Genomic DNA, 27,993 nt, shown 5'->3' on the forward strand with positions numbered 1-27,993 from the left:
TTTCTGTATCTCTCCATACATGCATATATACAGACACATCCATAAATGTCACTTACCATTTAGTATTTGTGAAATAAACATCCATACTGAGAAGTACTGAGCACTGAACATCCTGGAATCAGTAGAAAATTTGTAGCTCTCACATGGGACCCACACCCAGTGGCCTGGTCATTGTTTCTTGTAGTATTTTAGCTAGAACGGCTAGGTCAAAAGAGTCCTTCCCTAACATCTTCTCCTCTACTAGAAGCCTCTACTTCTCCTACCTCTCCCAGCTGATTAAAACCGAAGTATTTTCTCAAACCACACAACCACAGACAGTACAGGAAGCATAAATGATTCAATAAAACCACATCTTTCTACCTTTATGCAGGATTAACACATGTATTCTATTCATGGCCATTCCAAACACAAAGCAGAAATTTTATCTCTCAGCTAGTGCTACTACTGGCCACAATGAACAATTCTAAAAGCAGCAGTTACACAACTAACAGAGGGGACTAGTTGTTCATTAAGTCTTGTAATTGAGACTGTTTCAGCCATTACTTGCAGAAATCCAGGGACAGAACTGTATGTGAATTTTTCGATGCTCAGCGAACTAGTGACAGTCAATTATATGTTCTTTTAGCTTCACTTTTCAATAAAAATAGACTGATGTATGTTCAGTACGGACAGAGCATATACAGGACAGACTGCAAACAGTTATCTGTTATCCTGCAAAAGTTACAGCAATCAATATGTTTTGTTATAGCTACACATTATTTGCTATTACCAAACACTGTACTACTTGATATTTTACTTGGAGGAAAGATTCCAGATACTTCATCATACCTTTATGAACAATGTGTATATGCTTTGGTAAGAAAAGAATGCTAATATATCTTCCAAAGTAAAAAAAGAGACCAAGGAGTACAGGAGTTCATAAACCTGTCCTTTTGGAACTCACCTGGTAAGGTTGGGCAAAGCTAAACTGCAAAATATTGACTGCTCTGCAGTGCTGCACTAACTTATGGTATATTCTCCTATGGAGAGGGAAGTGAGGTATTTGCACTGTGTACGTCAGCTAATGATAATCTAGTGCACCTAACTTCAGAAGCTCAAACTCCCTATTCTTAGGAAGTTAAATAGAAGATCTTCTCATTAGGAAGTTAATGAAAAAAGTAATTTCCCAACCTTAATGGGCAAGTACTTCTGAATCGTATTTCAGTACAAGTATCTTGGACATTTAACACTGTACACTATGAATACTGTATTCCTATTCAGCAAACACCCGGTTTTAAAGAAGTCACGGAAAAATAGAAATATAATTGTTATTTGTAGCTGCTAATGTTCTGCTGTTCTCCCAACTCCCCCTAACTAATCAGTAAATCACTGCTCTACAAGAGGATTTTACCCTAAAGTTCAACATACTATGATGGCCTTCTAATATAAGCCTAACCAAAATTTCCTAAGTATCCACCACAAACCAGTGGACAGGTGAGCTACTACTTATAACAAAAAAACCATAGTGTGGCACTTACCTGCAAGTAGTAAAGACCCCTAAGGTGCACAGGTATATAATTTCTGCTTTTATATATATTACTTGGAATTTGAGGCCAAATCTTCACAGGAAACTCAAAATTCTTAGCTGTCCCTTAATCCAGAACTGTCAATGTAGTAGCAACCCAAAATCAAGTTTAATTTTTCTTAAGACAGGCAATGATCAAGGTATTACCACATCCTTACATTTTAGCTACCCTAGTAGCTAATCTACCATCTGAAAGATTACTGCAAACCTCAAAGACAGACCTATACTTCAGTACATTACTTGGTTAGAACCAGAGAATCCTTCTGAATCTAGATTCCAGTGCTACATGTTTAGGTCCTTGATAGCACAGTCCTCTAACACAATAATCAAATCACTGTTACTTCCCTCTGGAACACATTTCCCCAGTTAAATATAAATACTGAATAAAAAAAAAGGAACCGTACACAGAGAATGAGGAATGAAGGGACCAGATACACTTGTACCTTACAAATAAGAGTTTGATAAAAGTACTCAAAAATACAACATTTCTTCTGGTTCTTTTTGGAGTACGTGCACTTGATACTCATGATGAGTAACAACAATGCATACCAGCCTAATATAAACTCTGGGTGGGAATTTTGTACTTTTAAACTCTCTTCTTAATTATTTAGTAGCTCTAAAACAAACAAAGGCATGTAATCTGAATGAGTCAGAAATATATTTTTTCCCCAAATAATTTTATTCTTAACCTGCAAATACTGGAGAATGTTATTATGCCAAAGGGCCTAAAGCTAATCATTGCTTTCAAGAAAAGTTTGCATACATTCACAAGACTAACACTAACAAAGCCACTAATGAATCCCAGTATTTCAGTTGCTCTCCCACTGTGTAAAGCTCTACCCCTGTATCTTTTCCAGAATTTGCATGTTTACAAAGAATTACTTTGTATGACATTAAAACAGACTCAAAGCCAGTAATACCCATTCGAAGGCAAGTTTGTGGCCTAAGAGTGGAAAGCTCTCCTCTTAGAGATGTAATCCACCTACTAAGAAAAACGGAAGCCTTCCTGCCATTTGTTCACTTCTATGACAAAAACAAGAACCACGCTGTTGAATAGGCAGAATGGGGGAATAATGCTTCCTGCTTTAAAGCTTTGAAAATGCTCTGAGATACCCTTATTTATAATTTTTCATATGCAACTTATAGCAGTGAATAACAGTGCAGCATTCTGGCCAAGTAACCACCACTCCAAGCTCCTTCCCCCAGCCTTTTACATACCCACAGGAGCACAGCTGACAAATGCACTTCTTCAAGGATGGAACTGCATGCAAAGGCACAGGCAACATAGGAGACATGTTTGCTAAGTAAAACAGTTACGGATCAGGTCTTTCCCAGCACAACAAAAAAAACCCAAAACAAACAAATAAAAACACTCTTCAGCAGCAGTCCCTGGAGACAATTACGTCAGATCTAGGAAACTCCAGAAGCAGGGACAGAGCACACAACACTGGTACAGACTGCACTACACATCTGAGCTGAAAGGCCCCTTCTCTGGAGCAGCATGCCCAGGTTCCTCTGGTGGCATCGCAACCAGAGCTCTGCAGTCCTGTTTTCAAGCCCCTTCTGACCACAGCATGAAAGCCTTGACAGTCACCTGGGGAACCTTTGTGAAGTCACCAGCACCAAGCTCTAGAGCCCAGGTCTGCAAGGAACACAGTCAGGGCTGTTCCAGGTCAGGCCTTTCAATTCTCTAGCTGTTTGACCAAGATTAGATCAACATGTAAATGGGCTATTAAGAAGCACTTCCCTATTAGCTGTTAACGTGTTAGCAGCCACATTATAGCTTTCACAATCAGACACATAAATCATAAAGCTTGTCAAATTCTGCTTTATAAGGAAGATGTCAAATACAGGTGAAGATTCTTCTTAAAACTTATTTGCAACTGTTTTGAAAGAAAGGAGATACACCAGAACAGAAAAGCACCTTTTTTTAGCAATGCTTCAAAACTCTGTAAACACACCAATCAGTACTTTTACAATAAGAAGTTTATCTGCTGGAACCCCAACTTTTACATTCCCACCCCACCACAAGCTGTATTATCAGTTACTTATATCACAATGTCATGAACGTGTATCAACTATGTGAAAATAAAATGGCATTAATGGTACTACAAGTCATAAAATTTTGCAAGTTCAGTGTAATATGTTTATTCAGTAAAATGCCTAACAAAACAGGCACTTCAGTGGAAGTTTACAAAAACAGAGCAGACTCTATCAACTGGTAGAACTGATGGCAATATTGACCAGAAGTCTCAAAAATAGAGAAGAATCCAGTGAATGTAGACCACCAAGTAAAATTTGGGTGGGTTGTTTTTTTTTTTTTTTGGGGGGGGGGGGATGTTGGAAATCAGGGGCAAGGTAGAGACACCAAAGATTTCACTATTTCTCACCTGAGACTTTGTTTTTCCATTTTCTAGGATTATGCCACCTACATTTGCTGTTTTTCAGAACACGCTTAAGAACAAATACATAGTTCTGTAAATAAGATAGGCTGTACATAGAATGCTAGTATGGATTACACGAAATTGGAAGAACCAGAGCAGGCAACACACTCCTAAACAAGGAGACTGTAATACAATCTCTGCAAAAAATAGAAAGGAGTGCAACTTCTTCATCTAGACAGTGCTTGGACAAGATACTACATGCTGAAGTGAACCATAACTGTACACATACAATTGTGTTTCTGCTTTACAAATTTGGTCCTGATGGCTGCTCCTTACTTCTTGGCTTCTCATTCAACTTATCTTTCTCTGGAAGCAAAAGAGAGTTAGTTAGCATTCTATAATATTCAATTAATTGACATAAATACTGCTCCAAAACCACTTACAAAAGCATATATGAAATGGTACTTCCAATTTTGGTAACTGTTCCAAGTAAGATGTGCTGGGTTTTTGTGTGTGGTGGGGGTTTTTGGTAGCGGGGCAGGGGCTACAGCAGTGGCCCCTGTATTAGAAGCTTCTCAAAGCTCCGCTGGCTTCAAGTCAGACCTGCCTTTGCACCAAGGCTGGGCCAATTAGCGACAGTGGCTGCGACTCTGAGATAACATACTTAATAAGGGGAACCTGTGAGGAGGACTTGGAGTTGTGAGGATGAGTTGTGAGAACACCTCTGCAAACACCAACGTCAGTGGTAGAAAGGAGAAGAAAGCTGGAGGTAGGTGCGCCGGAGCAGAGACCCCCCTGCAGCTCATGGTGAGAGGGCAGGCTGTCCCCCTGCCACCCATGGAGGTCACCAGTGGAGCAGATGCCCACCTGCAGCCCCTGGAGGACCCCACACTGGAGCAGGTTGCTGCACCCAAAGAAGGCTGGGACTCTGTGGGAAAAAGCCCCCACTGTTGTAGTTTGGCACTGGAAGGACTGCAGCATATGGGAGGGACCCACACCAGAGCAGCATGGGAAGCACTGCAGCACATGGGAAGGACTTACGTCAGAGAAAGTTCACGGAGGACTGTCTCCCATGACAGGGACCCCACACTGGAGCAGGGGAAGAATGTGAGGAGTCCTCTCCCAACTTCTGAGGAAGAAGTGGCAGGACTAACCACATGCCCCATTACCTGCCCTCTGCACCATTGGTGGGGAGGAGGTGGAGAAAATGGGAGCAAAGCTGAGCCCAGGAAAAAGGGAGGGGTGGGGGGAAGGTGTTTTTAAGATGTGCTAATGCTTCTCACTGTCCTATTCTGTCTGTTAAGTGTTGTTGTTAGTGTTTGAATTAAATTGATGTCCTTTTTCTTCCCCTAATGAGTGTCTTTTGCCCATAACCATAACGGGTGAGTCATCCTTCCTTGTCCTTATCTTAATTCTCCAGCCTTTTGCCTTATTTTCTCCTTTCCACTCCTCAGGCAGAAGGGGTGAGTGAGCAGCTGTGTGGTGCTCAGTTGCCCTCTGGGCTCAAACCACAACATAAGGTAAAATCATCTGCTATCAGTACAGCCACACTTTTAAGCAAAAGCTAAATTGCAGGAAGCCTTAGCACAAAGTATAAATCTCACTACTCCTTGAGACTAGCTTGTTGTGATAAATTCCTAGTACTCCATTAAATACCATCTCTTTTGGTGAGTCTTCTGTATAATCATTACTGGCTCATTTTTATTAATGCATTTCAAAAATTGACCTCACATGTATCTAAACACTGCACTACTGGTTAAAGAAAGTTGACACTTCTGTTGGAAATGGGGTGAGAGGGCAGGCAGGCTGGAATGCAGGCTATTTCATAATAAAAAGTATATTAATAAAGTATTACAGACTATGAACATCTGATTGAACTCACAAAAGTTCCAACTACCTAAAACACATTTCTAAACAGCCAAATTTGTTTACAATAAACACACTACTTCAAACTAACTGTGAATTCTCAAAATTTAACTCAGATTACTCCGTTGCTAATGCACTTTAAGGCTTTTTTTTTTTAAATAGCTGCAGATTACCTCAGATGAACATCTTTCCTCCTACTTGCAAGATGGTGGTACAACTAAAGGAAGCATGTTTCCTTTGCTTTTATGTCTCATCTCCCGTAAGGAATAAACATACAAATAATCTGCCTCCATACACTTCCACAGCATGGTTCAGCTATTCACAGTAGGTTATATATGGTACTACACCCCACAGCAGAATGGACAAAATCTTGTGGCTAAAGTACATGGACACTTACCCTTCAATTTATGTATTAAGTCCGGTGGGATTTCGTTTACCGTTGATGCCATTTCCTCCAGATGTTGACAGGATACCAGTAAAGATGAAAGGGAATATTTTCTTTCATTATGAGATTGTGGCGATGGCGTTTTGGTAAATTCTTCATCCAATGAGAAGAGTTCTGAAGGACTGTAAAATTCACCTTTTTCTCTTTTTTCTCGTGCAAGGCTTAGGTCTGATCTACAACTTACAGATTCACCTCCATTACCTGTTTGATGCAGCTCTTCTTCACTTCTAGATGCAGACTTTTTCAGCACTTCATATGTGTTGAACGGGGACTGTAGATCTAGCTTTGATTTTTGAATATCCCCCTTATTTTCTGAACCACCTGCTAGGTACGTGCTGTCTATTACATCAAAATCAAGCTCTGAGTTTGCAGATTTGTTGGGATCGAAGTTACCAAGTTCTTCTGGAAGTGTCTCATCCAATATACCCAACTGGCCAGCTTCAGGACTGGTAGAACTTAACAATGGAGATACATTCCAATGCTGCATACTATTCATTATAGAACCCTGAAAGTGGTCTGAAGGTAGAACATTTGTTCTGCTATTGTTTTCTGAACAAATATCTGGAGTATTCATGCTCTTCTCTACATATTGAAGAGTCTGTTCTTCTGGATCGTCTACAGAACTTCTGTTCAAAACAACGTATTTTAATTCTTGTGCTTTAGTTCTCTCACTTTCTTGCATTCCAGATGTTTCCGAAGCTGAAGACTCAAAGACATGACTTATCCCCATCTGCTCTTGAGGTCCAAATTCTACAGAACTCAACTGGGACTCCCCTTCTGACAAGGGAGGATCAAAGTCAGGGCTAGTGCACACAAATCTAGAGTCTGTCACCTTCTGCATTATAGGTCTAGCATCCATTGGAGCTCCTATCATTACTTCACTTGGGGCCAGCTCTATGTCTGACGAGCCCTCAGTCTGAATAGCTTTTCTCCATGAGCTTCTAATTTCAGTAACTAAATGGAACAAAACATGGTAAAATTTTAGTACTTTCATACACTCAATCAATACATTTTTCTTCTGTCCCTTCAGTAACCTAAGCAATCCAAGAAGGAAGATGCATAGCTGCTTTACATTGTTTATGCTTAGTTTTCTTCCTCAATACAAAGGGGATTCTACACAGGAAAAAAAAAATCTATTTTAAATCAAATTAACAGTATTCACAGCTTATTAGGCCTACATCTTATTAGGCTCACTATGTTATGTTACAGAGTGAGACATTAGAACAACTTGCAGCTTCACTGAAATAATTATCTTTTCCTTGTTGTGTGACATGTACAATGTCAATGAACTAATCACATTTCTAATCAATAAGTATTATAAAAACACAGTTTTAGACTTACGCAGATTTTCTGGAGTTCGAGGAATTTGGTTTCTTGTTAAAAATGGGTTAAAAGCCACTGAGCTAATGAGATCGTCCAATGCCATTCCTTTTCCTTCACCACTCTGAGGTGACCCAGATATCACTGTTTTTGCAACCTGTAAGATGTTAGAGAAGGGCAAATCCTGAGAAAGCAAAATTATAACTGCTTTATCTCTGTCAGTTATGGCTCGATATAGATCCCATTCTCCAAATGATCTGAAAAGCCTGGCATCTCCTGACTCTTCTGCTATTTACTACTTAGGCTCACCATGACCAGTGTTCTACTACACAAAATGAAGACAGGGGACTGAAATCAGAATTAAATTCTAAGTTCCTTTATGAATCCATCTTTAAACTATGAAATTGTGCTCAAATAGAATATATTTAAGATGCTAGTCAAGAACTGCATAAGCATACAGACTAGAGCTATTTATACAAGTAAAACATTTTAGCAGATGAAAAATAACTACCATTTCAGTGAAAGATGCAATTTACTTTCCAAATCAAGATGGGGCACATTTTACAGTAACTCTTGTAAAAGAATTCCTCAGTTAAATCTTAAATAAAATACCTAAAAGAGGAAATACTTAAATTTCTGCTTAAAATTCTCAAGTCCCTGTTAAATATTTAACCTGCATAACTTCAGAAACAAAAAGGACTGTTGAATTCTTAATATATGCAATGGTTCACCATGCATATATTCACCTCACCATGATTTATAACCCCACAAGCTCCATGCTTTCAGGGTGTACTTAACTGGGCAGTCACCCCTAAAACTTAGTGACACTGATTACCATCTAGCAGAAAAAAGCAACTGTTGAAGTATGCAGATTACAAGAGGCATTTTACAATGTAATTAGTAATTTGTTTTCTGAATTTAATAACCATTTATTTAAAAAACAAAAAAAAATTAAAATAACTTTTCCTAACCTCTTCTGCCAGTTCATCTTCGGCTTTCTTGAAAGGGTCTTCTTTTTTGACAGGAGACTCTGTCTGGATAACATGATCACCTGCATTCTCCCGCATTTCTGAAATGGCAGATTCATTCTTTCCATTTTTTAAGATCTTTGGACGCACAGGCTCTTTTTCCCCCTTGCAAGTTTCAATATGCAAGTTCTAGAGGAATACACAGGCAGTATTAGAAGTTTTAAACTCAAGTGCCAGAAAATTAGGATGAAGAAACTGCCGTACAAATTCTGAACAGCAACGGCTTTAGTGTTTAGTCAATAAAAATATTTGTCTTAAATTCTATTTTACAATCTATTTTACAAAAGTAGAACATAAGTAGTGGCTAGGATAAGGTGTTGCACAGAACACAGATGACTCATCTGCAACTATCTTGAACACACTACAGTGAACAATTGTGCAACAACCAACTCTACATCCAAGTTGCTTTTAGGCCCCATTATAACCCTTAAGTTCACACACAACTTAAAGAAACATCAAAGTCTCACCACTGCTTACACCAGAAAGACTGCTTCAGCAAGCAGGGAAGCAGTGATACACTGTATGTTGTACTGGAAGTCAGGTACAAGTCCTTTCCTGACTCAGATCTGTAAAATTACTACTTAAAAAAAAAACCAAAACCACCCAACAAACAAAAACCCCCACAACCCTCCCCCCCCAAATACTATGTCTAGGCTTCAATCAATGTAAAAAACAAATATCCTTGACGGGTAGGAAATTAATAAAGAACCACCTTTTCAATTAACACATCTCTGTTTTCAGATGCTTCTGACAACTCCAAAGGCTCTAAAGAGATCCTTGAGGGAGGATGAGGGAGAGGAGGGGGTAAAAAAAAAAAAAAAGATTTAAAAAAATTTAGAGACAAATTAAATAAGTGGCATGCAAGTCTTAGCACAAGGCAATTACATATGTGTGCCCCGTATCTGTCCGTTACGATTTCCCTCAATTCGTCCCGGTCATCAGAAGGCAATTTTACTATAGGGAGAACATGTGACAGTTAGAGCAGATTTAGCCCTAGTTGTGTATCAGCCTCCCAAAATTAATAAATTATGAAACTTTTCCACTGAATACCAAAAAGAAGGGATTTTGTGATACATTTTGTAAACAAGTCTTCTGTGTTGTGCAATCAAAGAAAACTTCTCTAGATATTCTTCCTCTGAATTGCCTCTGGCATCCACAGGTCTGTTCCTATATGAACCTACTGATATTTAATAATCACCTGGCTACCAAAACCATCAGTCTTTTCACTTCGGATGAGTGTAGTGCTAGCTGCATAGCTCTCTAAAATGTAAGGTAGTCCTCACTCATCAGGAAGAACACACATTAAAATGTTAGTATTTGCTGTTACCTGTCTTTAGAATCAGAAGCAGAGAGAAATCCATGCTGTATGAAGTCACTGAGAGAAATCTGTGCTCTAGCTGTTAACTACTTGGACCATCATTGAGACTTACATGCAACTACACCTACTAATGCCTAAATATAGGATAGCCTTTCTTTGCTAACCCCCTTTCTCTCCTAGTGGGCCATTCTCAAGTATCTGTAGGATACAGTGTTACTCAAAGGTCATGAAACCTTCCTGGACTGAGTAAAGGACAAACAGGCCAAAACTTCTTAGAATACCATTGTTTTGTGTTCTGTAATTTCCTGGAACTGCAGTAAGAGAAGTTACAGAACAAAGTGATTTTAGAAGATTCATGAGAAAAGCCTTGTTGAGAAGGTTTAGCACAGTAATTCTGCTTGGGAGTCAAGGGTTTTTGTTTTGGTTCAGCTTTAGTTAGTTTTTTTCAAACACAAAAGAAGGGCTCCTGTGTCTGTTCTTTTACTCTCAGGCTATACTGAACATATATGCCTACATCAACCCAATCTGAGAAACAGAATTCTCTGTTTTCTCTACCCACCTCTTAAAGCTATAAAGAATATAGTTAAAAAGTGACATAAAAAACTTGCAACTTCACTGATGCACATCCTATTCAGCAGCAACCAGTTAATCAATCATTCACCAGCTGGAAAAAGAAGCAGTTACTTTAGGACTATCTTGCTAAATCAGGTGGATTTGACATGTAAGGAGTGGGCTACGGAAATATTCCACTAAGGATCAGGAGATGCAATATATTCAACTCCAACAAGTACATTTCTATTTTTTCCACTGTTTTTTTATCAACTTCTCATTAACATCCTACCATCTTGATGGTGGTGTTGACTTATCCATCAGAGTTTCCAATGCCCCACCACCTTGCGCATAACATCCTTCATGAATAGAGTCACAAGAATCTAGAAAAGCAAGTCAAGAATTTTGTTATTGCTTCCATTTTTTCTGCTCTGGCTTCCCAGGTGACACAAGTGACTCAGACCACTTCTGTAGACTATTCACAGGATGCACTTTATGAACACTTCAAGAAAAATATATTAATATATAAGCAGTGGAATCAATATTTTTGCTCAGGTACCACCTGCAGCCACAGACGTCACTAGCACCCAGCACCTATTTGTGTTATACACAAAGCAAAACTCCACCGTTTTCCCCACCATCATCACCTGCACTATTCAATAAACATGTCTATGGACATACTCATCTGTCTGATCAAGGCCACCTGAGTCCAAGCAAGGCAAGGCACACTGTAAAGGAAATGTTTTGCACATTATCAGAGATCCACGTACTTCAGCTCAGGACTCTCTAGAACAATAAATATCAATTTTGGCACATCATTTGGATAAACAGCCAAAGTTTAACCTCAGTAGTTCTCTACTAACCCTAAATTTCAGCTTCTGCAAATATTAATGGCATTTCCTTTTGTATTCACCTCAACATCACCTCCAAAATCCAAGCTCACTTCAAGAAGTTAGGTGAGCTTAACTTTTTTTTTTTTAAAACCTTAGCATGTTAAGGCATAATATTACTTTTGTTAGTGGCTGGATTCTCAGACCAAGCATCTTAACCACAGAGTAGAGAGAACAGCACAGACCTCAGTTTGTCTCAAACTAATCTAGTATTACCAGAAGCTCACAGCATTATTGCACAGCGCTTTAATCTTTGGAATTTTTAAGGCAAATTACCTTCCATTTTCAGTCCTGTAGCTTTTCCTTTGCAGTTTCTAGCCTGATATCTACATACCCTCAAGACCACTGGAGCAGTGCTTTCACCTTTATAACCAAAAGGATCTTCTCCCTATTGCTTTGCACCTTGAAATTTTTCCTAAACAGGACTGCAAATGACACGATTCAAGTAGTCTTCACCCTCCTTTTCCACCCTTGCTTTGTAGTTTCTAATTTAAAACTCTATTCTAGGCACAGTCAACACTTTGTCAATAAGCACTACCCAGTATAACACAACCAGCTCAGCAATTAGCATGTGCAACATCTATGTCTGATCAAAGTGAGTTCTGATCAGCACTGTTAACCTAATGACTGAAAGCAACCAACACAGAAATCAAGTAAGGTCCTGATCAAATGGCACACTTACTGTGAAGTAAGAATTTCAGAATGCACCGTGGAAAGATGCTTACCTGGAAGCACACCTTCAATTTCTTTTCCCAGCTGGTCAATGGGAAAAGTTTTCTCTTCTTTCTCTTTTCTATTACTCTTCCAGCCTGAAGCAACTGTTACTGTTAAGAGTGTATGTATTCTCTAGAACCCATGAATGAAATTTTGTACATGGAAATCTCTCTCAACACTCTTTGTGCAAGATCAACAAAATACCAAACAGCTCCAGCATTGTTTTTTTGCCATATCAAAAGCTTTACAGAATTTCTGAGATACAAGAAGGCTGAAAAATGTAAGGCAATTATGGCAAGGAGTCAATTCAGAACCAGATTATCAGAGACTATCAAAGATACTTGCAAATGCAAGCAGGGTTCAACTCTAAGTATCTTTTAAAAATTGTGGCACAGGGAGAAGAAGAAGCAGCTTCTGCTCACCCACCTGAAACTGATACTACATGTTGGCAAGGGACACCATCCTCGTCTTCTTCTGCAAGATTAAAAGAAAGGGGTGGCGAAGCAGACAAATGCAGTTCCTTTCAAAAGAAAAAAAGTTACACAAGCAGGCTGAAAAAAAATCTGCATATGAACAGCAATTAACAGACAATTATTTACAACAGCTTTTCTGCAAAACAGCTGTTCGACTCAACGTGAAACTTGTCCTCTCTCTGCTGGGTAGTTAAACAAGGGTATAAACCTCAGATTCCTGTATCAATGTGAGTGTCAGAATGAAAGTTATGGTTCATTCATCAAGCAGATCACTTTAAAAGGGAAAAACAGAACTCAGAAGATGTTCAGCTGACAGCACATGAAAGCGCAATTTCCACAGGGGGATGGATACGGACAAAATCAAAACCAATCAGCTTGCTCTTATGCTGATATACTGTCTTGACAAGATGGTTCCATAACCCATCACCTCAAACGAAGACACTAGTTGCCATTAAGTCAAATGTATCTTCTTGAAGAAAGACTACAAAAAGCAATTTCTGCTATATTGTGCTACCTGATTCCCTAATCTCACATATAAAGCTTAAGTGTTGCAACAGAACACACCAGCTTGGATATAAAACCTCTCTCAACTTCATCCTTTTATCTTCCCTAGAATCAGATAAATTGAACACTACTTACTGGATTCTGATCTAAGATTAAATTAAAAGGACACAGGCCAAGAAAGCTTTTCCACTTCACTTCCCAGTCTTCCTGTTTTCTAGAAATAGATCCACTTGACACACAGTGATGTTCCTCTGGTTTTAGGCTGTAACATGAGTATGAAAAATGAAAAATGAACATAACCCTTCTGTTGGTGGAGATAACAACATCTGCATAGATGGTATTATGTGTTCCCCTTTGCCTGAAAAATCTTTTATATGTACCAACTTATTCATGCATTTCTGCATTCACTAAGAACTAACTGAATTTCACAACCTAAAAAGCAGCTGCTAGGTAGTCTTCGTGTTTCTTACTAGTAGAACTGGAAGAACTATATTAAAACACATACACACAATGAGATGCACACTTAAACTTTCCCTAAGCCAGTTTCAGATAGTTTTAAAATCCCAGAACTGATTACCATAACAAGAAAAAAAAAAATCAGATGATCTAGCAAATAAGGTCCCCAGGAAAAAAAGCCTAAAATATTAATGAAGTAAGGGCAAAAAGCTGAAGTTACCTAGAGAAGAATCTCAGTTAAAAGTTATATAGATGATTAAGACAAATGTGCATTTCCCAGTGGCAAAGGAAAAAGATTGAACCAACATGTTCTCGCTACAAATGGTATTATTTTAGAAAAGACTCCAAGGTAGGAAGACATGAATCTTAGTCTAAAGAACAAGGAACCAGAGAAAATTTACAGACAATTACCTCTTTGCTTCCAAATGCTGTAGTAACTCATTGAAGGGCTTAATACTATTCTCAACGACCTCATGTAGGTTTAATTCAAATTGACGATGTTCATCTCTCAATGTCCTCAGGGCTTCATTTAATAACTGAATGACTGTTAAGAAATTCAGTTTTTCAGCTTCATATACATTTCCTGTACAAGGCTTGAAGCATAGCAAGCAAGAACAAAAAGAATTCATGAACATCATCAGTATCACAAAGTTATGTCTTCTGTAATCAGAGCAGGGATACAAAGTTCCACTTTGTATTTTGATTCAGTTCCTGACAGTTTAATTTTTAAAAAAACACACTCTAGATTTAAGCATCAGGTTTGTTTTCTAGAATCAGCTGCTTGAAAGCAGCCTATAAAGCAATATAAACTAACAAAACTTCAACTAACGAGGTATTGTTTACCCACTCCCCCAATAGATGTGGCAGGCCTAAACAGCACCATATATTACACAGTGGAAACAAAAGCCCATTAATTAAAGCAATAGTTAAACTGGTCAACCTAGTTTTAATATCTAAACAACAAAAAAATCAAGTACCGATCAGGCAGACTTACCAATGCAGTTACTGAACTTAGAAAGTTAATGGTTGAAACATAACCAATACAAAACAGCAGCATAATCACAACAAACTTTTACATACATATTAGACATATTTTCTCCATCCTTGAGCAATCATCTCTTATCACCTGTGAAGTCTGGTTTGAGGTTTTTTTTAAAGGTATCTTATTACACCCCTGGGGACTAAAAAACCAATACAGTTTAGCAAGGACTAAAATTACTTACTTGGAGCATGTCACTTTCAAGCCTGCAAGCCAACAGCTGTGGAACACTGAAAACAACGTTAGTTCCATCTAAAATGCACTGACCAACAGAACCTTCAAGTACACCAAGTACAGAATCCACAACTTCCTTTTCCTTTTTGAGAGATGTAAGCATTTCCATTGTAAGTGTCCACATACTGCGGACCTTAATAGACAAGGACAAAAATGCTATGTTAAAATGTTTGCCATAATAACTATGATGACAAAGTATCAAAACAGCACAAAGGCATATGAAGGGGTTAGCATAATCACAGGCAGACAAGTGGAAATAACAGTATCTGAGTAAGTGTTGCAGAAATCTAACAGAGTAGGCTGTCACAGCAAAAAAAAAAAATGCTCACCTTTTGAATTCTTTCAGTTTCACCATTTTTGGTTTGGTCATTTTGTTTCATCCCATATGCACTATGCAAAACAAAAGTTCAAGTGGACTACAATGAAATTACAGTTCATATTTCATAAAATTGATTAAGAAATCAATTTTATATATGCTAACTTAGTTACAAGGAAAAACACTTACTTGCAAGACTTCATCTGCAGGACTGCATATTCAGACTTTATCTGGTTTATTTCTTCAATTAATAGCCTAGGAAAAAAGTTAACAATTACACCACAGATTTTTTAAAAAATCCAAGTTTCTTCTCAGAATTCATAACAATCACCAATATGCTCATTCATTTCAAATCTACATACTGAGGCAGTTTTGGAACAATGTAAAAGAAACTTATCCTTGACTGTCTCACCATGACTTTGTGCAGAAAGACAGCCAGGAAAGCCACTAAGGTTACCTGTAAATTAAGCAATTTAGCTGTCAGTTATTCTACTGCAATGGAACAGCTTTTATTAGATCCAAGAAGAATAACAAAGTTACTAGAAAGGTCCAATATCAATATAAACCTTCAAATATATTCAGCAACTGGACAGTACCAAATCCCTTAGTTTCAAAAAAACACAGAACAGAATACTGGAGTACAGGAAGCTGGATGACCAAAGTGCTTTTGCCAAAGCCAAAGTGCTTTTATTAAGTTTTTAAGCACTTAAAGACAGTAGCCTGATGTTCAGAAACACTGTGTGCTTGAATGAGGCTGAAATCTAAAGAATCTTCAGAGTTCTGATGCCTTGTTGAGAATGAATAAACTATAGAGAATTGCATTTTTGAAGGGTACCACTCACAAGGCAAGCAAGAGCACTAACACTTCCCAAGCAGGGTGACAGGAGATGCAATTATTAGGAATTAGGGAACTTTAGAAGACAACCTCTGGAAATTACATTGTTGAGCCTTCCATTGAAAGCAGAGCCTTATACGATAGAGTATCATGGAATGGTTTGGGTTGGAAGGGACCTTAAAGATCATCTAGTTCCAACCCCCTGCCATGGGCAGGGACACCTTCCACTAGACCAGGTTGCTCAAAGCCCCGTCCAACCTGGCCTTGAACACTGCCAGGGAGGGGGCAGCCAAAACCTCTCTGGGCAATCTGTTCCACTGTCTCACCACCCTCACAGGAAAGAATTTCTTCTTTGTATCTCTTCTGAATCTACCCTCTTTCAGTTTAAAACTGTTATCCCTTGCCCTGTCACTACACTCCCTGATAAAAGAGTCCCTCACCATCCTTCCTGTAAGCCCACTTTATGTCCTGGAAAGCTGCTTATAGGTCTCCCCGAGCCTTCTCTTCTCTAGGCTGAACAACCCCAACTCTCTCAGTCTGTCCTCATGAGGGAGGTGCTCCAGCCCCCCGATCATCTTCACAGCCCTCCTGTGGACCCACTCGAGCAGGTCTATGTCCTTCTTACGCCAGGGGCCCCAGAGCTGGACATGGTACTGCAGGTGGGGTCTCATAAGAGCAGAGTAGAGGGAGAGAATACCCTCCCTCAACCTGCTGGCCACAATTCTCTTGATGCAGCCCAGGATATGGTTGGCTTTCTGGGCTGTGAGCTCACATTGACGGTTCATAGTCAGTTTTCCATCCCAAAGTCCTTCTCCGCAGTGTTGCTCTCAATCCACTCATTGCCCAGCCTGTATTTGTGCATGAAACTGCCTTGACCCATGTGCAGGACCTTGCACTTGGCCTTGTTGAACTTCATGAAGTTTGCATGGGCCCACCTCTCCAGCCTGTCCAGGTCCCTCTGGATGCCACATCCCTTCCCTCCAGCTTGTCTACCACACCACACAGCTTGCTGTTGTCGGCAAACTTGCAGAGGGTGCACTCAATCCCACTGTCCATGAAACCAAGAAAGATGATAAACAGTGCTGGTTCCACCACCAACCCCTAAGGAACACCACTTGTCACTGCTCTCCACTTGAACATCAAGCCACTGACTTCAGCTCTTTGAGTGTGACCATCCAGCCAATTCCTTATCAACTGAGTGGTCCATCCATCAAATCTACATCTCTCCAATTTAGAGACAAGGATGTTGTGCAGGACAGCGTCAAATGCTTTGCACAAGTCCAGGTAGAGGACATCAGTTGCTCTTCCCCTATCCACCAGCACTGTAACCCTGTCGTAGAAGGCCACCAAATTTGTCAAGCACAATCTGCCCTTAGTGAAGCCATGTTGGCTGTCACCAATTGTGGGTGTGCAAGCTGGCTTACTGAACTTTCCGCCCACACTGACAATGGAAAAGTACAACCAGCACTCGGGTCAGAAGATTAATGGTGTCTGAAAACAAGAAATAGTTACAAGAAGGCCAGAAGAAAAGAATGTGCTCGTTAAGGAAGAAACTGATACAGAAGGGACCTTTTGGAATTGCAAAAGCAGGAACTTATCTACTGGCTATGTGCGGGTAGCAGTGTTTGTGGAAAGTACCGAGGGGAGCTACTTTTAGAATGCACAACAATATACAAAGGCTTACTGCTATTCTTAGAAGGCACAAGAGTATATAAGGGCTTGTTTGCTAATAAAGCTTTGAGCTTGACTTCCAATCATATTGATTGTCTGTGGTCTTGTCTCCTGTGGCCTGCACGGGATTTCGTCCCCACAACCAATCACCTCCTTATTTTCCATGTGCCCTAGCATAGTTTCCAGGACGATCCACTCCATGATCTTATCAGGCACTGAGGTGAGACTGACAGGCCCGTAGTTCCTTGGGTCCTTTTTATTTCCCTTTTTAAAATGACATTACTTCAATTATGTTACTCATGGTCCTGTCAAGCCAAGCAAGGGAGATTCCATCACTCTTCTCAGCAACCTATTCGTGTTTAATTATTCTCACGAGATTTTTTTTTTTTAATCCAGATGTAGTTTTCCCTTAAGCACCTTGGGCTTGTTGCCTCTTGTCCTGTCACCATATATCTTTGTGAAGAGAATACCTCTACAACTACTTTTTAGATAGTGGAAGACTGTGATTAAACCCCCTGAGCTTTGTCTTCCTCAGGCTAAACAAACCCAACTTCTACAGTTTTATCTTGTATGTGTTAAGTTCTCCAATCCTCTCATCATTGTGGTCCTCTGCTACAATCTCTCCCATCTTTCCATCTCTCTCAACTGGGGGGACCAAAACTATTCCAGGTGTGTCCATCGAATTGTCAGGTAGAGGGAAATTCATCTCCTGATCTGCTGGCTGTGGTCCTTTTCATACAGCCTAGGAAACTGTTCATCTTCTTGGCTACCAGGGCACAGTGCTGACTTGTGCTCAGCCTGTGCCCCAAGACTACTCTCTCCTTACCAGTGCTGCTCCCAGCTAACTATCCACAAGCCTGTGCTGCTGTTGGGGCTGTTGCATCCCAGCTGCAGGACTTCACATTGATCTTTGTTAAACCACACACAACTCCTGTTGGGCAAGTCTCTAAACCCAGCAAGATCTGTGTAATTCATTCCAGTATATCTACCTTTCTTAACAGTCTGGCATTATCTGCAAATTTGGTGGTTTTACATTCAATCCAGTCACCCATATCCCTTATGAAGACAAGGAACAGTATAAGACCCAGTATCAACCCCATATGAACTCCACTCATGATCAGCTACCAGTTAGATTTTGAGGCACTAACACCCTTTGGGTTCATTCCTTCAGCTAGCCTTCAATCTTTCCAATGATGACAGACCAGTTTTGAAATGTTAGGTAAGTATCTCTGCACCCTTGGATGCATTCCATCAGGTAGCAAAGGTTTATGTTTGTCCAGTTTGTACACCTGAACCTCTTCTACTATTATTGGTTTGTGGCTTCCTTCATCATTGCTTCTTAGCGCAAAGACTAGGCTACTGACCTTACCCAGGAGATTGATGCAAAGAACTTGCCTTCCTGTGTGCGCTGTGATCAGCTGGGTGACCTGCTCAGCCTGCTGGCGGAACTCAGAGAAGAGGTTGAAAGATTAAGAAGTATTAGGGAGTGCAAAAGGTAAATTTATTGGTGGAGTAGCACCTTAGCACCCCTAAAGCAACAGGAGCAAATGGAGGCTACAAACAAGGCAGGCGATCCCTCATCCTCTTGCTGCCAGGCAGAAGGAGGGGACCTAAGAGATGGGGGAGGCTGGAAACAGGTCCCTGCTCAAGGAGGCAGGAAAATCATCTCCCGACCTCCCTCACCCTCCATGGTGTCCCTTCACAATAGATTTGGGGTCCTGGAACTTTTGAATGAAGAAGAGAAGGAGGAAGAAAATGAGACAAACAAGGAGGAAGACCAAGGTCCACCAAGGCCGGGCTGTTCTAGACCAGATATTAAAACCAGTTCTAAAAAGAACCCCAGAAAAGTCATTGTAGGGGGTGACTCCATTCTGAGGGGTGTCAAAGGCCCAATACGCAGACCAGACCGACTTTACAGGGAAGTCTGCTGCCTCCCTGGGGCTCGGGTCAAGGACCTCATGGCAAAACTCTAGTGAGACCTAACGACTACTACCCTTCTCTTGGTTTTTCAGGTAGGTGGCGACGATATTACCAGGAGAAGTCCTAAAGCAATGAAGAGAGATTTCAGGGCCTTGGGGAAACTGATTAAGGGGTCGGGGGCACAAATTGTGTTCTCCATCCCTTCAGTTGTGGGGATGGATGAAGAATACAGAATTCAACACATGAGCTTGTGGCTCCAAGACTGGTGTTACCGTCACGGCTTCAGATTTTTCAATCATGGGTTAGTATACAGAACGCCAGACATTTTGGCATTGGATGGGATGCACCTGTCCCAGAGGGGAAAAAGGATCTTGGGGCAGGAGTTAGCTGGGCTCATTGACAGAGCTTTAAACTAGATTTGAAGGGGGAAGGGGGCAAAACATCAGCCCATCTGAAGTGCATCTATACCAATGCACACAGCATGGGTAACAAACAGGAGGAGCTTGAAGCCATGATGAAACAGGAAAATTATGATGTTGCGGCTATTACAGAAACATGGTGGGATGTCTCCCATGACTGGAGTGTGCTGACTGATGGCTACAAGCTCTTTAGGAGGGACAGGCAAGGAAGGACAGGCGATTGCTTTGAATACAAGTGTAGTGAAGACAGGATGGAGTGTCTTTGTGTTAGAATCAGGGGGAAGGCCAACAGGGCAGATGTTGTAGTAGGAGTGTACTACAGGCCACCCACCCAGGATAGAGAGGTGGATGAAATATTCTATAGGCATTTAGGGAAAATCTCACGATCGCTTGCCCTTGTTCTTGTGGGAGACTTTAACTTCCCAGATATCTGCTGGAAATACAACACAGCAGAGCGGGACCAGTCCTGGAGATTCCTGGAATGTGTGGCAGACAACTTCCTGACGGCAGCTGGTGAAAGAACCAACCAGAGAAGGTGCCCTGCTGGATCTCCTCTTTCTGAACAGAGAAGGGCTGGTGGATGATGTGGCGGTTGGAGGATGACTAGGGCACAGCAATCATGAAATAAGAGAGTTCTCTATTCTTAGAGAGGCCAGGAGAGGGCTAAGCAGAACTGCCATCCTGGACTTCCAAAGGGCTGACTTTGTCTTGTTTAGGCACCTGCTTGACAGGATCCCTTGGGAGACGGTCCTGAAGGGTATAGGGGTGCAGGAAGGCTGGGCACTCTTTAAGAAGGAAGTGTTAATGGCACAGGAGCAGGCTGTCCCCAGGTGCTGTAAGAGAAGCCGGCAACAGAGAAGACCACCCTGACTGAACAGGGAGCGTTGGCTGCAACTCAGGGAGAAAAGGAGAGTTTACGGCCTTTGGAAGAAGGGGCTAGCCACTCACAGTGATTACAAAGATGCTGTGAGGCTATGCAGGGTGGAAATCAGGAGGGCTAAAGCCCAGCTAGAAATTAATCTGGTTTCAGCAATCAAGGATAACAAGAAATGTTTCTATAAGTATGTGAGCAGCAAAAGAAAGACCAGGGAGAGCCTCCATCCCCTGCTAGACGCAGGAGGAAACATGGTAACAAGTGATGAGGAAAAGGCTGAGGTGCTTAATGCCTTCTTTGCCTCAGTCTTTAATAACAAGACTAGTTGTACTGAGGGAATCCAGCCTCCTCAGCCAGAGGACAGAGACTGGGAGAACGACTCCCCCGCAATCCAGGAGGAGATAGTCAGTGATCTACTGCATCACATAGACATACACAAGTCTATGGGACCGGATGGGATACACCCGAGGGTGCTGAAGGAGCTGGCTGGGGTGCTCGCCAAGCCGCTTTCCATCATTTACCAGCAGTCCTGGCTGATCGGGCAGGTCCCAACAGATTGGAAATCGGCCAATGTGACGCCCATCTATAAGAAGGGTTGGAAGGATGATCCGGGAAATTGCAGGCCTGTCAGCTTGACTTCAGTACCCGGGAAACTGATGGAGCAGCTCATCCTGAGGACCATCACACAACACATGCGGGACAACCAGATGATCAGGCCCAGTCAGCATGGGTTTATGAAAGGCAGGTCCTCCTTGACAAACCTGATCTCCTTCTACGACAGGGCGACCTGCTTATTGGATGAGAGAAAGGCTGTGGATGTTGTCTACCTTGACTTCAGTAAGGCCTTTGACACCGTTTCCCACAGCATTCTCCTGGCAAAACTGACTGCTTGCTGCTTGGATGGGCACATGCTTTGCTGGGTAAAAAACTGTCTGGATGGCCAGGCCCAAAGAGTTGTGGTGAACGGAGTTAAATCCGGTCGGCAGCTGGTCACGAGTGGTGTCCCCCAGGGCTCGGTTTTGGGGCCACTCCTGTTTAACATCTTTATTGATGATCTAAACGAGGGGATCGAGCGCACCCTCAGTAAGTTTGCAGATGACACACCAAGTTGGGTGGGAGTGTCGATCTACTCGAGGGTAGGGAGGCTCTGCAGAGAGACCTGGACAGGCTGGAGCGATGGGCTAAGGCCAACTGGAGGAGTTTCAATAAGGCCAAATGCCGGGTGCTGCACTTGGGCCACAACAACCCCCAGCAGCGCTACAGGCTTGGGGAGGAGTGGCTGGAGAGCTGCCAGTCAGAGAGGGACCTGGGGGTGTTGATTGACAGCCGGCTGAACATGAGCCAGCAGTGTGCCCAGGTGGCCAAGAAGGCCAATGGCATCCTGGCTTGTATCAGCAATAGCGTGGCCAGCAGGGACAGGGAAGTGATCCTGCCCCTGTACTCGGCACTGGTGAGGCCGCACCTCGATTCCTGTGTTCAGTTTTGGGCCCCTCACTACAAAAAGGACATTGAATGACTCAAGCGTGTCCAGAGAAGGGCAACAAAGCTGGTGCAGGGTCTGGAGCCCAGGTCTTATGAGGAGCGGCTGAGGGAACTGGGGTTGTTTAGTCTGGAGAAGAGGAGGCTGAGGGGAGACCTCATCGCCCTCTACAGCTACCTGAAAGGAGTAACCTCTTTAACCAAGTAATAAGCGATAGAAGAGGTAATGGCCTCAAGTTGCACCAGGGAAGGTTTAGACTAGATATTCGGAAGCATTTCTTCACAGAACAGGTGGTTAGGTGTTGGAATGGGCTGCCCAGGGCAGTGGTGGAGTCCCCATCCCTGGAGGCGTTTAAGAGTCAGGTTGACATAGCGCTGAGGGATATGGTGTAGTTGGGAACTGTCAGGGTTAGGTTAATGGTTGGACTGGATGATCTACAAGGTCTTTTCCAACCAAGATTATTCTGTGATTCCTCATGTTCCTTAGGATCTTAAGTTCTACAGTCTTGGCTGCAGTGACTATAAGGCTCCTGTTGGCAGTTACGTCTCCAGAAAAGCCTCTCTTACTTGTAAGCAGTGAGTTCAGAAGAGCACCAGCACATCAGTGACCGCATTACTAAGTCATCCTCAACGCATTTGTTTCCCAGCTTGCCAATACACCACTGTAAGCTGAAGACCTCTATAAGAATCAAGACCTACAGGTCTGAGGTGTGTTTAATTTGTCTGAAGAAGGCTTCATATACCTTCCCTTGTATAGAGGAAGAGGTGTATACCAAACATGCACTTTGAGGTCTCTCTCCCTTGATGCTAAACTCTCCAGTCTTGATGCAAAGGCATGAAACAGACCAGTCCTCTTGTACAGAGCTATGCTACCTGCAGTGAAACTGCTCTTTTACATACAGTTTAACTCCTCCTGCTTTTCTGCCACTTACTAATCAGCTTGCAACTGTCCATAACAGTGCTCCAGTCATGTAAACTATCCCACTCAAAATCTGTATATTCCACTGATATATAACTCTGTGCCTGCACAGAAAGTTCGTTATTTTTGCTTCTCAAACTGGCAATGTTTTCTATATACCTGAATAAATAGCATAATTTTGGTTAAATAATTAAGGATTATGTAAATAAAACACGTCCCACAGTGATTAAGCACAGGCCCAGTGTTTCATACCGACAGTTAGATTCCAAGATATGACCCTTCAAATGTTAAGAAATCATAGTGCTACTATACATGTAGAATTCCCTGATTGTTTTTAATGCCCAAGCAACCATAGCATCTCCTAACTGAAGAACCAATTTCTTTAGACTACTATGCTTCACAAAAGACCACTGTCCTGCTTTCAGCTGGGATAGAGTTAATTTTCTTTATAGTAGCTGGTACAGTGCTGTATTATGAGTTTAGTATGAGAACAGTGTCGATAATACAAAGATGTTTTCATTACTGCTGAGCAGTGCTTATACAGAGTCATGTCCTCTTCTGCTTCTCGCATCACTCCACTTGCACAAAGGCTGGGCATACACAAGATGCTGGGAGGGAGCATGGCCAGCACAACAGATCCAAACTAGCCACAGGGATATTCCATACCATAGGATGTCATGCTCGGTATATAAACTGGGGGGGAGTTGGCTGGGGGATTGGATCACTGCTGGGGTGTCGGTCAGTGGGTGGTGAGCAACTGCACTGTGCATCACTTGTCTTATGCTTTATTTCTCTCTTCTTTTTATTATATTCCTTTTCACTACAATTATTATATTTTATTACTGTTATTTTATTTATAAACCGTTCTTATCTCAACCCATGAGTTTTACTTTTCTTTCCCCCGATTATCCTCCCGATCCCACTGGGAGGGGGGAGGTGTGTGTGAGTAGCTGCCTGGTGCTTAGCTGTTAGCTGGGGCTAAACCATGACAACCCCACAAACCATCAATTAAAGGAGGTAAAGGGGGAAAAAAATGCGGAGAAGTTCAACAGAACTCATGATATAAAGCAGACGTGGCCTCGTCAAAGCCTTTTAAAAACACACATGCAAAAGTCAGCTTTTATGAAAATACTTCATTTCTTTAAATGCGTTACTTACTCTGCTTTTCTCTCATATTCCTGAATAATAAAATCTTCCTTTTGAAAAATTTGCAGAAGTTTATTGTATGCGACTCTACATCTTGCATTTGCCATGTACACATCCTCAGGTATCAACTCTACAGCTTCAGCAAAAGGTATATCAGTGCCTAAATGAAAGTTAATGTTTGAATTACATCATTCACTTAGCAAATAGACAGCTTCCAAATCTGAGTTGAAAGAATCACAAATCAAGACGCTCATTTTACCTGGACTGAAAAAGAGTATGCAGTGCACTGTCTTTTTTGCCAGCTCTTGCTGTTGTATATATTTTCATTCCCCCACTCTCACTCCCCTTCCTCTGTTCTTTAGGGTCACCAAAACAATACAAGATGCCCAGAACATACAGTTCTAAGCCTTTGGAATTCCTCAAGCTGTGAGAAATAGTATAGTATAGTGGTCCAATACTTTTGAATCAAACCATTGTTTGTGTGGGTAACGGTGTACAGCATTACACAGATTAACCTTGGAGCAAGACCCATAAAGCCATAAAAAGCAAAACAATCTACCTTGTTCTACCAGCAGTAGCTCTATGCAAGTGCAGAGAACCCTGTGAAAGATTTTGAACTGAGCAATTAACTCAGAACTACTTAGAGCTTTGGCATATATTAAAGACTTGACAGATTCACTGTCAAACATGACAAATGAAGCATTTTTATTGTTCCATTACAGCTTACCTACAGAGTTCAGCTTCATGTCCTCAACCATTATATGTCTTGCAAACAAATACAATGGGTGAATAAATTTAGGACCAGAAGAAACAAATGCAGGTGTAATCTGAGGAAGACAGCGTTCATTCTAGAAAAGTTAAACTGGTTTTAAACACAAAACTGATCTAAGAAATAAAGCTTAAACAACAGCCATCAAACATTTATCTGAGTACTAAAACACTGCAGTCTACTTGCTAGCAAGCCTGATGCAAAGCTAAAGTACTTTGCCACCACAGCTGATGTCTACTCTAGTGAGCAAAAGAGACTACAACTTTTTGAATGTTCCCTACACCATCCCTAGTTCTGTATGCAAAAGACAGTTTCAACTTAAAGACTGACATCAGTGATGGGTGAATGTTAGAAATCTCTGCCCTCCTCACTCCTAACTGGTAATCCCTACCTTTGAAAATATATTAAGGGTTTTTCTTCATATTTTCTACTGAAGTCATTAATCAGCGTACTTTGTTCTGCTTTTATCTTACTCAGAGATACCGAATTGTTGGCTTTCACCCTAGCCATTAGTACTAAAAAAATGAAAGTGTTCCAGTACATAAAGACCTGATTTCTAGAACTATCATGAAAACAAAGGCAGCATGAGAAGATAACATAATAACCAATGATACCTGGAACAATCAATTTTGGTTTGCCTCTTTTCCTTTAGAAAATTCACCTTAAACTTTAGTCCCTTTCCCCATATATAAGGGGAGACTTATGTTAAAGTTTTTGATGCATCTGAAACCATTTTCACAATAATAAACACCTTCACGGCAACTTAAGCAAACACCTCTCAGGCTGAAGATAATTATTCTTATCCAAAGCTGAGGAACCCTCAAGACTTGTTTAACCAAATCCCATTATCCAGAAGCAAGCCACAGCAGTTTTAAGAACCAAGATTAAGTCTCTGTCACCTAAATTCCACCATGCCACAATTTTATCCTCAAAGAAGTCTTAAGATAAAATATGTGAAATAAGACACAAGGTAAAACTGAATTCTTTTGTAAAGCAACCTTATTTAAAACTCCTTTTTAAAAGTATATATTCTCTCAAAAAAAGAATGAAGTCACAGAAACCAGTAGAGCATCAATTTCCACTCTCCATAATACTCACTGTAATATTGTTTAGCCGTATACAGCACTGCTTCCTAAATGCAGGATCTGTGTGTTTTTCTACTGGAAAGCCAGTGTCTCTTTCCATTTAAAAAGCATAGGGAAAAAGAAGAAAAAAAAAGAAAGCCATTTCAAAACACATTCAAATATTCAGTTACCTAATTAGCCATTATAAGAACAAGACTAAAGACAAAGATTTCTTAGTGATGCCTCCTGGTGGAGCCAAAAAATGAGGCAATATAGCCTAGACCAAGAGTAGCTTGTTTTCTTGCCATAGTAAGTTAATTACAGACTATTTGAGAGAGATTTGTTTGCAGCTCTTTTTAACTCAGGAAAAGGGAAGAGGTAAAAAAAAAGGGGTCAGAATGCTGACAATTTTCACATCACTCATCTTCCTCCAGACATTTGATGTGTAAGCTAAAATAGCTCAGCTCTACGAGGAAAAACATTAAGGAAGATGGAGTTCATGCCATGTTGAAGATCCTGGCAGCAATTCATAACTGGGAAATGTTACTCACTGTTTGGTCTGAGAAATGCACGGGAAAAGTAGATTACTTTGCAGTTATTAAAGTTTTTACCAAACTCAGCAAATTACAGATACTACCAGAAACAGCTTTAATTAAGGCAAGGTTTCTGACACATTACAGAGTTGTGATCAGAAGGAAACTAATTCTCTGACTGTATGTTCTTCTTCCCCAGCATTCCCCAACAGACCACTTTTTTTCCCCCTTTCAGCAACTGCATAAATTATGTTCTTGATTACGTGGACAGCAGTAGCCTCACAAGCCAAATACTTACCCATATTCTTCTGCACAGGACTCATCCAGCTTACCAGCCAAGAAGAGGGCAATGACAGGAAGTGCACTGCTGTTTGGGTAACCACACATGTTCCTAATATGCAAATAAAGAGCTACATGAGAAGTAGTTAGGACGCCGAATTAACATAGCGTTTTTACTGTTCGCTTAAGATTACAAAATACTACTTTATATTAAAGTGCTACAAGTTATATATTGGATGCTTTATTTCTGCACAGTTAAAAATATACATCCTCCAGCCTATTTAAGAAAGTTGAAATAATTTCAGTGAGAGCATTTTCTCTCAAAGAACTTTTCAAACCAAGAGGTACAAAGCCAATCGGCTCACTTTCTCCATACGACTGTGCAGATGCATCCACCGGAGAGCAGGAGTCATTACTGTATCTGGGTTTCCTTTACTCAGGCACAGGTAGTGCAGATCACCACAGAAATTCAGGCGTTTCCTCTGTGTTACGCATCGCCAAGGGCACCACCAGGCCCCTCGGCGGCCACGGCGAGATCATCCCCCACGCCTCCTCTTGAGGCCTGCGCTCCCGGGCGGAACCCAGGGCGCCGTTCGGGAGCCGGCGGTCGCAAATGGGCCACCCCCCTCCACCTTCTCCTCCTTCCCCGTCTCTCCCTTGCACTTACGCTGCCAGACCCAAGCCGCTGTCGTCAGCCTCCGGGTCGAAGCCCAGGGCCAGCACGTAGAGCCAGAGATGGTCCTTCTCCCACTCGACGTCCATAGTGCGTGCGCAGAGGAGAGCAGAAGAACTGGCGCGAAGGACTGCGGCCGCTAATGGCCACCGAACAGCCCCGTAAGAGCGGCCGCCGCCATCTTCCCCCGCCCGCTAAAATCTCCCGCGCGCGCGCGCCCGCCCACACCCGAGCCTAACGCCGCGAGACTTCCACCGCCCCCCCGGCCCAGACGCGAAGTCGCGAAAGGCAAGCGTGAGCAGGGGGCCTCGC

General features: G+C 41.5%; 1 protein-coding gene and 1 non-coding gene across 5 annotated transcripts; both read right to left on the reverse strand.

Annotated features, from left to right (window-relative positions):
- Positions 1 to 3,376: 3,376 nt before the first annotated feature.
- On the reverse strand, positions 3,377 to 27,939 carry HAUS6 (HAUS augmin like complex subunit 6). 4 transcript variants are annotated; one of them, XM_074812283.1, is made up of 17 exons: positions 27,676 to 27,939; positions 27,028 to 27,120; positions 26,231 to 26,309; positions 25,091 to 25,190; positions 24,376 to 24,523; positions 15,290 to 15,355; positions 15,114 to 15,174; positions 14,735 to 14,917; positions 13,923 to 14,104; positions 13,191 to 13,317; positions 12,505 to 12,598; positions 10,767 to 10,857; positions 9,320 to 9,383; positions 8,551 to 8,736; positions 7,601 to 7,736; positions 6,212 to 7,213; positions 3,377 to 4,314 (listed from the first exon to the last, which is right to left on the reverse strand). In XM_074812283.1, exons 1-17 carry the CDS (start codon positions 27,768 to 27,770, stop codon positions 4,253 to 4,255), a joined length of 2,769 nt encoding a protein of 922 aa, XP_074668384.1. In that variant the 5' UTR covers positions 27,771 to 27,939; the 3' UTR covers positions 3,377 to 4,252. The 4 variants fall into 4 exon arrangements, with proteins under 4 accessions (XP_074668384.1, XP_074668383.1, XP_074668387.1 ...); XM_074812282.1 differs by having other exon boundaries at positions 25,091 to 25,211; positions 27,676 to 27,938; XM_074812286.1 differs by lacking the exons at positions 25,091 to 25,190; positions 27,676 to 27,939 and having other exon boundaries at positions 27,028 to 27,081.
- Positions 9,493 to 9,622, reverse strand: LOC141918913 (small Cajal body-specific RNA 8). The gene has a single exon (XR_012621830.1).
- Positions 27,940 to 27,993: the final 54 nt, after the last annotated feature.

This window comes from Strix aluco, chromosome Z, assembly GCF_031877795.1.
Source record: "Strix aluco isolate bStrAlu1 chromosome Z, bStrAlu1.hap1, whole genome shotgun sequence".
Taxonomy (NCBI): domain Eukaryota; kingdom Metazoa; phylum Chordata; class Aves; order Strigiformes; family Strigidae; genus Strix; species Strix aluco.